This window comes from Myotis nattereri (assembly GCF_964212035.1).
Source record: "Myotis nattereri genome assembly, chromosome: 11".
Lineage (NCBI taxonomy): Eukaryota > Metazoa > Chordata > Mammalia > Chiroptera > Vespertilionidae > Myotis > Myotis nattereri.
The window spans coordinates 67,944,860-67,959,341 of NC_138086.1; the positions used below are offsets into that span (position 1 = coordinate 67,944,860).

Consider the following 14,482-nt stretch of genomic DNA (forward strand, 5'->3'; position numbering starts at 1 on the left):
TTGGTTTAGCCACATCTCCTGCAAAGCCCTTAAAAACCCCCAGATCCTCAGCCCTTTCTGTGCGTCGCCCGGAGGATGCACCTTGAGGTTCCGGCCGGTGGGCCTGGTCCCGGCGCCTCGGTCCCCTTTCCCCCCCCGGCCCTGCGTGTCCAGCTCGCAGCTCGGGTGCTCGGCGTGGGCCGGGAGGAGGCGGTGCTGGGGCTTCTCAGCCGGGACCAGGCAGAACCGAAAGCTGCCGGCTAGCGGGGCGGGGAGAGGAAGGAGGGGCGGGCGCATGGGGAGAGGGACCCGGTGGCGAACCCAGAGCCGGGAATGCCCGCGGTGCGGGGCCCCAGAGCTGCCCCGTGGCCGCGTCCCGGCCATGGCTCTCCGTCTGGTCACCGACTTCGACCTCGGAAAGGACGTGCTTCCGTGGCTGCGAGCGCAGCGGGCGGCGGGCGCTGGGGTCCGCGGAGGCGGCGCAGGTGCTGGCGGCGCGCGTCCGGGGTGGCGGGGAGCCGGGGCGGGCGGTCGGGGAGTCAGCCGTTCATCCTCGGGGGCTCCCAGGCGGGTGGTGGGCCCCGACCAGGCCGGAAGGGCGTGGGCAGCCGGCGGGCCCCCGCCAACCTGGGAAGGTCAGCGCCCCGGGCATGAGCTTCCCCCGTTGGAGTCCGGGCTGTGCCACCCTCACCCCGGCCGCTGGGAGACCGTCGGAGGGGCCGCCCCTGGGATGCATTGATTTTTCTAGCGAGTCCTCCAGCCTCCCGCTAGCTCGTTGCCGGAGTAATTCACCTTCAGCAGCAAGGCGGGGGCCCTGGGGGCACCTCGGCAGGTTCTCATGCGCGGGAGGCGTGCGGGAGCCGCGGCGGGGCTGCGCTCCCTGGCCCAGGCTGCGGGCGCGGGCCGGGGGGCTCCTTACGCTCCATTCGCATCCCACCTGCCGGGGCAGGAAGGTTCAGCACCCCCGGGGCTCTGGCCAGACCAGAGGCGCCTGGAAGTTCTTGGCGCTGTGAGGAAGGAAAGAATCACGGCCGCCAAGAAACGCAGATAAATACTTAGTGGCACGGGTTGTCCCCACGTAGGTGCGACGCGCTCCTGCATCCGTGTGAACAGGGTCTGTGATCTAGGGGACGTGCCGCTTTGGGGGTGAAGTGCCGGAGGGCGGGGGTCCGCCCTCAGCGGAGAGGCGTGAGCCGACAGCGCGCTGTTTTCCAAAGCAGCGCCCAGCCCGCCACCTGCAGCCAGGGCGGCCTCAGGCAGCCGATGGATGCTCAGGTTTCCTGCCCAGCTTCCTCGGGGCGGTCGGAATACAATCCTGGCAGCTGAGACTTCTCCCTTCACCAAAAAATCCTTTGTTTTGATTTTAATCAGAGAGAGAGAGAAAAGTGACGTTTGAACCTTCCCAGCATGGATCAATCAAAACGTTAAAGGGGAGCGCTGTGATTTCCCAGGCGGGGTGTGTGTGTGTATGTGTGTGTGTAAGAAGTGTGTTGTGTACGAGTACAATGGTGCATCTTCAGGGCTTACATTCAGCTTCAAAGAAGTGAGACCCCTGGATCCCAACTGTGCTGGTCTCTCTGTCCCCCCTATTAGATACTGTAGACTGCTGGAGGACATTTTTTGGGAAGGACTCTCAAATTACCCATTTATACAGCTCCTTTCTCCTTAATTCTGGTGGAAGGTGTCTATCCTTTCCTTATATCTTCACACTGTCCTGAGGCTTCAGTGGAATATTTGTAGGGTTCCTTGTCTTGGCCTATTGGCTATTAGTTCCAAATACGGAGCCATGTTTTTGTAGCTCAAGGCTTGAGTTTGACTAGTGAGTTGACTAATGACTAGTCACTAGTGTCATTATTAGCAAAACTTCTCACTTTGGGGGACATTAAAAAAAAGTCACCTGAATATCAAAGAGCTTTTGATGGTTTACCTTTTAAAAATACAGCAGGCAGCTCCAAAGTGCTTTCCACCCCAAAGTGGTCCTTTCTCTGACATCCACCTTACATAGCTAAATGGCAGATGTCTGCAAAGGAGAAGTTAGATGAAGTGTGAAATGCCACAGTCTTATGTTCCCGTAATGTGTGTTTTGATTGAAAATCTCTGTGTGAGCCAGTTAGCTTTTGGCTTCCTTGTGTCTTTTACTCATCTGTGAAGAAATAGAAATTTGTGTATTGACACTCCACTAAACAACAGAAAGTTGGGGCCTCAGAAAGTAAACTTACTAAAAATACCAGATTTTTAAAAATATTGGTAATTTTTTGCTGTTTCAGAGCACCTTAGCAAGATATTAGTGCTATACTGACAGAAATTGTTACTACTGATCATTACCAGTGGGTGGTAGCTCAAAACCTTCCCCCCAGTTAATTTCTCTTCTGCTGTAATTTGTAGCACTGGCGGGAGAGTCTGGGATTCCATTTTATTTCTAGCACAGCTATTACTTCACACATTGTGCAAATTATTTTCCTTTCAAAGTCGCAGCTTTTCAAATGTAAATTGTGAATAATTATACCATTGTAATGTCTCCTGCCTGCACACTTGCTATCTAAATTTGAAGCTTTAAGATTTTTTACATCAACAAATACAATTGAAGATTTCATAGTGGAGCTTGGTAGCACTGGTGAAGTATGGCATATTCCTGGCAAAACAGCCAGGGCTAACCATGGAAATTCCCTCTTTTAATCAGTCAAGAGTCAAGGAGTAAGGAGACCAGATTTGGTTACAGCATCTCCTGGTTCTGGGTTGAACTTTGGGAAAATGGGTTCTCCTGAAATAAATGAGGAAAATATTTGTTCTTTTAAAAATTAAAACAATTATCCAAAAGAATATTTTAATACACGTAAGCTATAAATAGTAACAATAACAAAACCAAACCATAGGCCCACCTTAAAAACAGAAAAATATCAAGACTTTGAGCGGCTCTTGTGTCCCCTATTGGATCCTTTTTCTCTCTCTATCCCTCACCTCCCAGAGGTAATGACCATTTAAACTTTTATATTTTAACATCTCTTTGATCTTAATTATTGTTTTAACCCATATGTAATTTTCCCTAAGGAAAATATTGGTAATTTTTTATAGAACATCTGCCCAGGTGACTGCAATGCAGGTAGTTTTCAGGCCCTAGCTTGAAGGAACAGGTGACAAAGGTTTTTTTCTGATTACTGAACTTATTCTTCAATAACTGTTAAGCACCTTCAAGGGGCTCTGTTAGTCCCTGGTAGGAGGCAATAGGGCAGAGAGGGGTGCCAAGACTTGAGATTCAATTTTCATGTCTCTGACAGAAATTGTTACTACTGATAATTACCAGTGGGTGGTAGCTCAAAACCCTCCCCCGCAGTTAATTTTGCTTGTTTGTGAATTTTAAATAAATGAGAGCAAACGATCTGTATTTTTTTTTTTCTTCTTTTTCTTCTCAGTATTGTGAGATTTACCCATGTTGACTGCTGTAGCTTTAGGTCATTAATGTTCACTGCTATATAGTATTCCATCGTGTGAATATACAGCAATATGGTGAACATTAGATCCTCCTTTCAAGGAAGAACTTGTCCCAGGTGCTGTGAGAGTGGTCAGCAGATAGTCTTCTGCTGCCAGACCTTCAGGGATTGCTCTGCAGAGGGCTGACTGACCTTTTGTGTGTGGACCACTTCTAATTAGCGTGTGAGGTGGGGTATAAAGGCCTGGCCATTTTAACTTAAAATAGGACAACTTTGACCATCCGTTTCAGTTCTACGGGTTCCCCGGTGGAGGACCCTGAGGTCGCCTAAAGCTAATGGGCCTCCATTGCATCTTGGCTTCTCCTTCCTCCTGCATGTTTGAATCCCACTTTACTAAGCACTCCCTCACGAACATGCCGGATACTAAACGGTCTCAGATCGCTTCCTCGAGAACCCATCCGCCCTTCACCCCCTTGTCTTGTTGGTGACATCTGGGAGGTTTCTGGGATGTGCTGTCACAGTCAGTGCTTTTACTAACCTTGTGGATGTGGCCTGGTGCACAGTGTGCAAGGTTCTCTCGGCTGGATGTCTGACAGGGGAGTTGCTGAGTCATAGGCTCTGCACATCCTCATTCTTCCTGGACAGTGCCAAATTACTTTCCAAAGTAGTGGAACTTATTAATAACCCCATTTGTAGTATAGAGATGTTTTTGGTATTCTGTATCCTCACAAGATCTTAATATTTCCATATTTTAGATGTTTTTGTCAAATGGGTGGGTCTAAATATTATTTAATTGTTGTCTGAGGTTAAGTATCTATATATTGATTGGCCATTTGAGTTTCCCCTTTCATGAGATGTCTGTCATTCTTATGTCCACTTTTTCATCGTGTGGTGTTTTTCTTCAAATTTATTTTTAAGGGTTTTTGAAAAATGTATTCTGGATTCTAGTCTTTTATTCATCATGTATGTTGCAAATATTTTCTCTCAATGTTACTTTTTTTTTTTTTAAGTTCATGACGGTACCTTTGATACACAATTAATTTTAGTAGTCGAATTTATGAGTCTTTTCCTTTGTGGTTTATGCTTTTTGAGAATCTTTAAAAGAAATCCTCCCCTATTCAGTAGGCGTGAAGACATTTTTTCATTAACTTCAACTATAGCTTTTTCTCTTCATATTTTGTTTTAATCCATACGGAAATTTATGATATAGGAATCCAGTTTTATTGTTTTTCCACGTTAGTAGCTAATTGTTGTAGAATCACTAACCAAATAGCCCTGCCACTTCTCAGTGACAGCAAAGGCACTCTGTCACACATCACGGTTTCCACGTAGACACGGGCCTCCTTTTCTGGCTTCTTAATCATTCTTTGTTTTCCTGTCCTCTCAGCACCATCTCTCCTTTTCCCTCCCTAGTTCCTTTTCTCCTGTTCATATCTTTTTATTGCTTCTTAACAATCACCCTATCCTTGCCTTGTCTCATTTTTATTCATAATGTGAATTTTAAATCATATAATGGTGTTCACTTCATAAGTTTAGGAATTATAATATCTGGTCACTGTGAGCCTGGGGATTTATGTGAATTAGGCACACCAGCTTCAATTTTCCATGAGTAATGACTTGCCAACACCTTTAATATCTAGGTACTCTCCTTTTCTTTAGTATGTTTATTTATGCAAGTGTCTTATCAATCAAAATGCTACATTTTTTTTTCTTTTCTTCATGAGCACTGAGTCTTTATGTAAGGTGAAACCTCATTTCCTCATTTGAAATTGCTAAACTTCCTCCTCTGGACTTTCCGGTGATGAACCACTGGGAGAAGAGTCAGGATGAATAAGCAGAGAGGTTATTAAATAGTTCTTTTAAAAGGGTGTGCCTAAAACATGAGCAACTAATCCGGGGAAGAAGGGCTCCGATGTGTGTTGTGTTAATGGTGTGTGTTGAGACGTTGGTCTCCGAACTTCCCACAATGACAAGTTTATCTAATTCAAATGTTTTTGAGATGAGAACCTAGTACACACCCCTGCAGGATTATTTAAACTGCAGTTATTGCTACCTAACAGACCCTTGAAGGTATTCTTTTTATTATTTCTTTCAACTGTCTAACATGGTTACATTATAAGCTAGTCCTAGTTATGCTATATAATGAATATCATTTAATATACAAGGGTGGGCAAAAGTACACTTACAGTTCATATGGAAAATAATACAATAATTAGTAATACAAGAAAAACTATTTCATATACTCACAACTGTAAACCTACTTTTGCCCACTCCTGTATATTATAAATACATGGTGCCCCCAAAAATGTATTCACACTTTAACAGCTGATTCTATTACATTTTGAAAATGAAATGTATCTTAATAAACATTGCCTTTATAATTATTCAAAGTGTGAATACATTTTTGGGGGGGACACCCTGTATGTAGTTTAGTGGTCCCCAACCCCGATGCACATTAGAATCACCTGGGGAACTTAGAAACACACAAGAGACGAGGCCCCTCACCAGCCCAATAAAATCAGAGTATTTTGGAGTAGAGCTTGGGGATTAATGTTCTTTTAAAAGCTCTCATGATGGTTCTAGTGCACAGCCAGAGTTGAGAACTAGTGGTTTAAAGGAATAAGCATATACCATTTGTTGTGATCTGTACTTTTTGGAGAATAGTCTTCTCTTTAATTTTTTAGTGATTTGAAAAATAGATGTGCTTTTGCAAGGAAATTGGATTTTCTTTTTTTAAAAAAATATATTTTTATTGATTTCAGAGAGGAAGGAAGAGGGAGAGAGAGATAGAAACATCAATGATGAGAGAGAATCATGGATCGGCTGCCTCCCGCACGCCCCCCACTGGGGATTGAGCCCGCAACCCGGGCACGTGCCCTTGGTCGGAATCGAACCTGGGACCCTTCAGTCCGCAGGCCGACGCTCTATCCACCGAGCCAAACCGGGTAGGGCGGAAATTGGATTTTCTTAGCAAGATTTCTTGTCAAGGAGTTTCTTATCTTAGCTGAAACCTTTTAAGTGTATTTTGGAAAAAGTCTCTCATTATCTTTAAAATCTTGAAAGAAAAAGAAACACTGCTCAAAGTTTTGACTCATTGCATTCCAGAAGTTTTGAGTCATGTGCAGGGCGAAAAGAAACTCACTGAAATTCTCCTTAGATGTCCACAAAATCTACTGTAAAAGGACTTTTCAGTAATTATCCATTTTCCCATTGTAAGTGTGGTACAGGAAATTTAATTCATTCTCTTTACCATTTTCTAAGGTTTGAATTTAGTCTGTGCCACTTTTTTCCATGTATGATACTGGCCATAAGTGTCTTAACCTTATTTAAACTCAATTGCTTTATCATTACAATGGACCTATAATACCTTACATAGTGTGGATGAAATAGAAATAAGAACTCTGAAAATTGTGAAGTGCTATTGAGTAGCAATCTGATTGAATCATGTTATTCTTCTAAGAGACCAAGTAATTATGCTTATTATTTTTTTTTAATCCTCACCTGAGGATATTTTTCCCATTGATTTTTAGAAAGAGGAAGGGAGGGAGGAGTGGGGTAGGAAGAGAAAGAGAGAGAGAAACATCAATGTGAAAGAGACACATCGATTGGTGGCCTCCCCCATGTGGCCTTGGTCGGGTCCCGGGGGATTGAACCTGCAGCTGAGGTATGTGCCCTTGACCCGGAATAATCTGTAACCCTGTGGTCTGCGGGCTGACGCTCTAACCCAGGGGTGGGCAAACTTTTTGACTCGAGGGCCACAATGGGTTCTTAAACTGGACCGGAGGGCCGGAACAAAAGCATGGATGGAGTGTTTGTGTGAACTAATATAAATTCAAAGTAAATATCATTACATAAAAGGGTACGGTCTTTTTTTTTTTTTTAGTTCTATTCATTTCAAACGGGCTGGATCCGGCCCGCGGGCCGTAGTTTGCCCACGGCTGCTAACCACTGAGCAACCAGTCAGGGCAGGAAGCTTATATTTTTAATCAGTGGGAAATGTGTCTGACAGCCCAGTATACATTGAACAGTATGTATACCATGTATAAAAAACACTTCTCTCCTTTCTTTGTCCTGCCCCCAGAAGATCATGCAACTTCTTCCTGTCAGGAGGGAAGCGAGCTCTCAGGATGATTCCTAAATTCTCAATGAAACGTATGCTTTGTCTCTAAATGGTTCCCACCTCCAGCTCTGGTGCAGGGGACCAGCTCCCCAATTATCTTTATTTTTTTAACCTTATTTTTTCCTTTTTAATCGGAAACGCAAACTGAAATTTGCTATGAGTTATAGGGTATTTTGCATATGTTTTGTCTAAATATTGGAACTTGTCATAATATTTAACGCCTAAAACACTATTCATGTGTGAGGAAAATGAGTCAAGTTAAAGCAATTAATTTGGAGGAAATTGGGGAAAGAGATATTTCTCTTTAATCAATAATGATAATTATAGATGTTGTATCTACCGGTATTTAAGTCCTCTAACTATAGAGTTGGAAGAAATAGCCTAAAATTTTAGAAGAAACATGATACTCAGTTAACTTACATGTTAAATGTATTATGTTAGGAATCTTTATATCCTCCATTAAAATATGGCTTTCCAACAGAAAAGTACACAGATCATAAGTAAAACACCCAGGCACCTCGCACTCCGAGCAGGAAAGAGAACACTAATAAACTCCCAAGGTCCCACTCGTGCTCCTTTCACGCTATCACTCATCTAGCACCATAGATTCATTTTGCCTTTTTTTTGGAACTTGTGTGTAAATTAGATCATGCAGTTTATGATATTTTTTTGGGAGAGGATAGGATCTGGGCTTCTTTTGGTCAATTATGTTGTATGTTATAGCAAATTATTTCTTATTGTTGCATAATATTCCACGGTTTGGCTATCCACAGGATGTGTTATCTTTCAAAATATGCATATATTTCTGTTGGGATATATGTACAAGTGCAGTTGCTGAGCCATCTATGTTCAATTTCAGTGTATGCTGCCAGTTTTTCAATGTATAGTCCCATTAGCAGTGTGTGAAAGTTTCAGTTGATTCAAATTTCATGGCACCACATAATATTAAAGCATAATAAGTTAAGGGTTCATGTTATAATCTTTAGGGTAACTAATAAAAGAATAGCATAATGGCTTGGATCAGTTTCTGGCCTCTCTATTCTGTTCCATTGATTATATATATATATATATATATATATATGCCTGTTCTTATTTCAGTACCAGGCTGTATTGATTACAATGAATTTGTAGTATAATTTGATATCTGGTATTGTGATCCCTCCTACTTGGTTCTTCTTTTTCAAGATTGCTATGGCTATTGGGGTCTTTCTTGGTTCCAAAGAGGACATACAGATGGCCAAGAGACACATGAAAAAATTCTCAAAGTCACTAATAATCAGAGATGCAAATTAAAATGATAGTGAGGTATCACCTCACACCTGCCAGAATGGCTACTATCAACAAATCAGCAAACAAGTGCTGAGGAGGATGTGGGGAAAAGAGAAACCCAGTGCACTGCAGGTGGGAACGCAGACGGGTGCAGCCACTGTGGAAAACAGAATGGAGTTTCCTCAAAAAACTAAAAATGGAACTCCCATTTGACCCTGTGATCCCACTTCTAGGAATATATCCTAAGAATCCCAAAACACCAATCAGAAAGGATATAAGCACCCCTATGTTCATAGCAACACAATTTACAATAGCTAAGATCTTAAAACAGCTCAAATGCCCAGCAGTAGTTGAGTGGGTAAAAAAAGCTGTGGTACATTTACACAATGGAATACTATGCAGCTGTTAAAAAGAAGGATCTGCCGAAACCAGTTTGGCTCAGTGGATAGAGCGTCGGCCTGCGGACTGAGAGGTCCCAGGTTCGATTCCGGTCAAGGGCATGTACCTGGGTTGCGGGCACATCCCCAGTAGGAGATGTGCAGGAGGCAGCTGATCGATGTTTCTCTCTCATCGATGTTTCTAACTCTCTATCTCTCTCCCTTCCTCTCTGTAAAAAATCAATAAAATATATATATAAAAAAAAAAGAAGGATCTCTTACCCTTTGAGACAGCATAGAGAGACCTGGAGAATCCTATCTAATAATAGACAAACATGGTAATTGACCGTACCTTCACTATGCCTCCCATCGGCTAATCAGCATGATATGCAAATTAACCACAAACAAGGATGGCGGTTAATTTGCATACGTAGGCTCCAAGCAGTGGAGCGAGGCCTCATGGCTCTGGGGCCAGCGGAGCAGCGAGACCTCATGGACCCAGGGCCAGCAGAGCAGCGAGGCCTGATGTTTCTGGGGCCGGTGGAGCAGCGATGTCTCCCGGCTATGGGGCTGGCGGAGCAGCGAGGCGTCCTGGCTATGGGGCTGGCGGAGCAGCGAAGCCTGACGTTTCCGGGGCCGGCTCCGGCCAGAACTTGGCCAGAGTGAAGGCCTGGGCCCTGGGTGCCGGAGGCAAACCGGTGCCAGCAGCCAGGGGAAAGGAAGGCCTATTGCATGAATCTCTTCGTGCAACAGGCCTCTAGTAAGCTAAATAAGCTAGTCAGAGAAAGACAAGTATCCTATGATCTCATTTATATGTGATGAACTGATGAACAAAATAGATCCAGAGACATTGAAACATGTAACAGACTGAGGGAAAGAGTGGGGGTGGGAAGAGATTAAGCAAAGAACTTATATGCATATATGCATAACCCATGGACAGACGATAGTGTGGTGAAGGCCTGGGGAGGAGGAAGGAGCCAGGGGGAGGGGGTTAATGGGGGAGGAAAGGGGGACATCTCTAATACTTTCAACAATAAAGATAATTTTTAAAAAAATATATATTTTATTGATTTTTACAGAGAGGAAGGGAGAGAGATAGAGAAAAACATCGATGAGAGAGGAACATTGATCAGCTGCCTCCTTCACACCTCCTACTGGGGATGTGCCTGCAACCCAGGTACATGTCCTTGACCGGAATCGAACCTGGGACCTTTCAGTCCGCAGGCTGATGCTCTATCCACTGAGCCAAACCGGTTTCGGCACAATAAAGATAAATTTAAAAAATAAAGATAAATTTAAGAAAAAAGAATAGCAACAGACTACATATGTAATTGACAAGTTAATAGGTCAGAGACTGAAATAATAAAACTGCAATTAAACTAGAAGGGAAGGACAGAGTAAAATTATTGAGTGACATAGAAAATAAATAGTAATGCCTGATATAAACCCACTATATCAGTGATTACATTAAGTGTAAATAGATTACATACTTTAAAGGATACTACCTTAAGACACAGCTTAAATATAAAGATACAAGAAGAGTAATAATAAGAGGATAGAAAAAGTTATATGTCAGCACTAACCAAAAAAAAAAAAAAAAAAAAAAAAAAAAGCTGATGTAGCTATACTGATATCAGAAAAAGTAGTCTTTACAGTAAAAAGAATTTTTAAAGTTAAAAGACATTTTATAATGAATGAAAGAGTTGACTAGCCCACCTCCTGGTTAAAAACGTATGTGTGATTTTTTTCCAAGCCCAACCATATGCAATTACAAAAGCTTTACTTGGCAGGCCTCTTGGGGGAAAGCTGCCTTCCCCAAACCAGACTTGGTGCATGGCCAGGGCCCTTCAGTCCCTAAAGGGAGTTGCAGCCCAGGCCCTCCTGGTGGATCATAAAATTATACATAATTCCCAGCCCAGAGGGTTTTCTTCAGGAACCTGAAGTAGAGGTCTTCCTTAGGAGCCTCTGCACAAACCACCTGAGCAGGGAAAGGAGGGGAACCTTGAAGATACTTTTCTCCCCTTTAACTCAGTACTCAGTACTTTTCCATGCTTAGCTCTTCTCCCTCCTCCTTCCCTGAGCCCTTGGGCCCACAACGCTGAGGAGCCTTTTGTTGGAGGCCCCCTGAGCAGTGAGAGATCCCCACTTCTCTGCTGATCTGCCTGATCCTCCATCCATTTCATGGGGAAACAGACTGGGAAGGGGTGTTTTCTCTGGTTTAACCTTTGGCTTTACGATCACAGTAAGTGTTAAAGGCTTGACTGTTACTTGCTCTTATTAGCTTTTTGCTGTAATCTGCTACTGTGACAGCTCTGCTGAGTTTCTGACAGGTTAATCCACCAGGAAGCAATAGCAGTTCTACATTTCTATGACCCTAATGAAGAACATACATAAAGCAAAAGCTAACAGTGCTTAAAATTGATTGAAGTATAACATACATGCAGAAAAGTATACAGGACAAGAGTGTACAGCTCAGTGAGCTATTACAGTGAGCATAGCAGTATATACAACATGCTAGCACCTCAGAGGGCTCCTGATATACCTCCCAATCACTACTCCTTTCCTCTTCCTTAAAGGTCACTACTATTCTGACCTCTCATTCAATAGATTAGCTTTGCCTGTTTTTAAACTTTATGTAATAGAATCATCAGTATGTATTCTTTGTACTTAGCTTTTCATATACACACACACACACATACATACACATACATATATATACATATATATATGTATATTTGTTAGATATGCTCTTAAACATCTCCTGCTAGGTATTAACTTATTATTATTGTCTTTCAGGTGTTTTAGAAAATAATTATGAGAGCTTACGTGTATTAAATGTTGAAAGAAATGGAAATATAATCTATACCTATAAGGTATGTCTATGTCTCTCTTTTTCATTGTGGTAACATATACATAGAATAAAATTTACTATTAACCATTTGTAGTTTCTTTTTAAAATTTTATGCTCTGTTTTACTGAGGGGTAACAAATAATTCTTGTTGACATTTAACCTTTAATATGTCACTTCTTTTACTTTTGGAGATTCAATGGGGTGATTTAAATTCAGTCTTTTTTAAATAAAATAAAACTGTGCATAATGTCTGATATAGTACTCATTTTTTTTTAATAAATGAAAAGTTCCATTTTCTAAAGAAAAGTGCACAGTAGAAGATGTTTAAACCCAATTAATATGTTAAATTTTTATCTTTGAGGAAATGTAAAATATGATTATTCTACATCATGTGTTTAGACTTAGATATATGCTCAGATTTTTGAGGTATTATTATTTAACAATGTATTTTCTTTCTTTTTTTAAATCCTCACTTGAGGACATGCTTGAGAGAGTAAGGGATAGCGAGAGAGAGAGAAAGAGAGGAGCGGGGAGAGAAACATCTATCGGGTGACTTCTGTACGTGTCTCAACCAGGGATTAAACCTGCACCCCAGATAAGTGCCCTGACCTGGAATCGATCAGGCAGCCTTTTGGTGTGTACAGTAGGACATTGCTCAACCAGCTGAACCACTCTAGCCGGGCAACAATGCATATTCAATGTTAAGTGTTCTAAGGAAAGAGAATTTAACTTTACTGATAATTTTATTATAGTAGAGAAACATGAAAGAATAATTTCAGTGGCCAGTTTGTTTTGCACAGTTGTATCACTGTACATTATTTTTGCTTAAAAAGTTATTGTTTTAAGTTGGATCTATAAGTATGCTGCATTTAAGAAACCATATGATTGAAAACATTTTATTTATAAGAACATCATGGCCTTGATATAGCAACTCCCAATATTCATTATATATATCCTCTTAAATAAATAGAAGTACAAAGAGATTCGCCCCTTCACCATGCGCAGTCCTACTAGACAGTGTGCCCCAAACGCACTGAGCTGTACACTCTCAATGCATTTTACCCTTTGAGCCCAGACGAGGAGCTGAAATAGGTTCCGTCCTTTCTGATGGGCACAGCATGCTGCCTTCAGAGTGCTTGTTGCCAGTGTTGATTGCCTTATTGCAGGTTTGTTTTAAAACTTGTAACATCCTAACTTTCTAAACAATGACATTTAATAAACACCTTGTTGCATTTTTTTTAGGATGATAAGGGAAATGTCGTCTTTGGATTATATGATTGCCAGACCAGACAAAATGAGGTAAAAATCACCGTTGATTATAAATTACTCATTGGTTACTTTACTGCTTTTAGAGTTTTCCTTCTTTCTGCCTCCTTTTTCTAGATTCACATTCTCATTTTATTTTCCCGAAGCCACCCACATAAGGCATTAGATAATGTGATAGGCTTGTCCAATTTTGGGGGCAAATGGGAGGAAGTCATTTGGTGCCCATATAAAAACAATTTACAACTGTTAAGGGATTAAGAAGTCTAAAAATGTACACTGGCACAAAACATTGCTACATGAACAAAACAAGTTGCCAGGGTAATACATTCCATTTATGTTTTAAAAAATTGCAAGAAAACTATGTTACACATGTGCATAAATATATATTAAAAACTCATTTTAAAAACTCCAGAAGACTAAAAAAAGAGCAAATTACCATCATGTTTCATTTTAGAAGAGAGTTAGGACTGAGTGAGCATAATGGAGCACTTTGACTTTTTATTTGGTAGTGTTTACATGTTTTAAATATGGAGATTATGCTCGTGTTATTTTATACTTAAAAGGATAAAACACTAAACACTTTGTGTATACATCCATGATTCTTCTTACTTGCAAATTAGAATTCTTCAATTAGAGCAAGAGTCAAAGGAAACCAAACATTCTCACATGAATTCGGAGCCTTCTTATTCTTAGTTCTTATTCAAAGTTCATTTTCTGTAATTTAGTGTGTTCTGACTTCCCCAAATTTTTTTTACCAACTTCTGGCCATAGGATTCTCATGTGTTCTCAGTGCTTTTTTTGCCTGCAGGTACTAATTACCTTCTTAATACTTCTACTATTTATTGTTTCTCTTAACCCACTGGTTCTCAACCTTCCTAATGCCACGACCCTTTAATACAGTTCCTCATGTTGTGGGACCCCCAACCATAAAATTATTTTCGTTGCTACTTTATAACTGTAATTTTGCTACTGTTATGAATCGTCATGTAAATATCTGATCTGCAGGATGTATTTTCATTGTTACAAATTGAACATAATTAAAGCATAGTGATTAATCCCAAAAACAATATATAATTATATATGTGTTTTCCGATGGTCTTAGGCGACCCCTGTGAAAGGGTCATTCGACCCCCAAAGGGGTCGCGACCCACAGGTTGAGAACCGCTGTCTTAACCCATTCTCCTCTGACATC

At 41.5% G+C, this 14,482-nt stretch overlaps 1 protein-coding gene across 1 annotated transcript in view; it reads left to right on the forward strand.

The window, feature by feature from the left end:
• Positions 1–361: 361 nt before the first annotated feature.
• The window catches only part of GSAP (gamma-secretase activating protein), a gene marked incomplete at its 5' end in the record, with an annotated part of 76,502 nt that continues 62,381 nt past the window's right edge, over positions 362–14,482 (forward strand). Inside the window, 3 exons of the mRNA XM_081102361.1 lie at positions 362–464; positions 11,970–12,046; positions 13,267–13,323. Of these exons, the coding sequence (XP_080958487.1) occupies positions 362–464; positions 11,970–12,046; positions 13,267–13,323 (237 nt within the window). The remainder of the gene's footprint in view (positions 465–11,969; positions 12,047–13,266; positions 13,324–14,482) is intronic.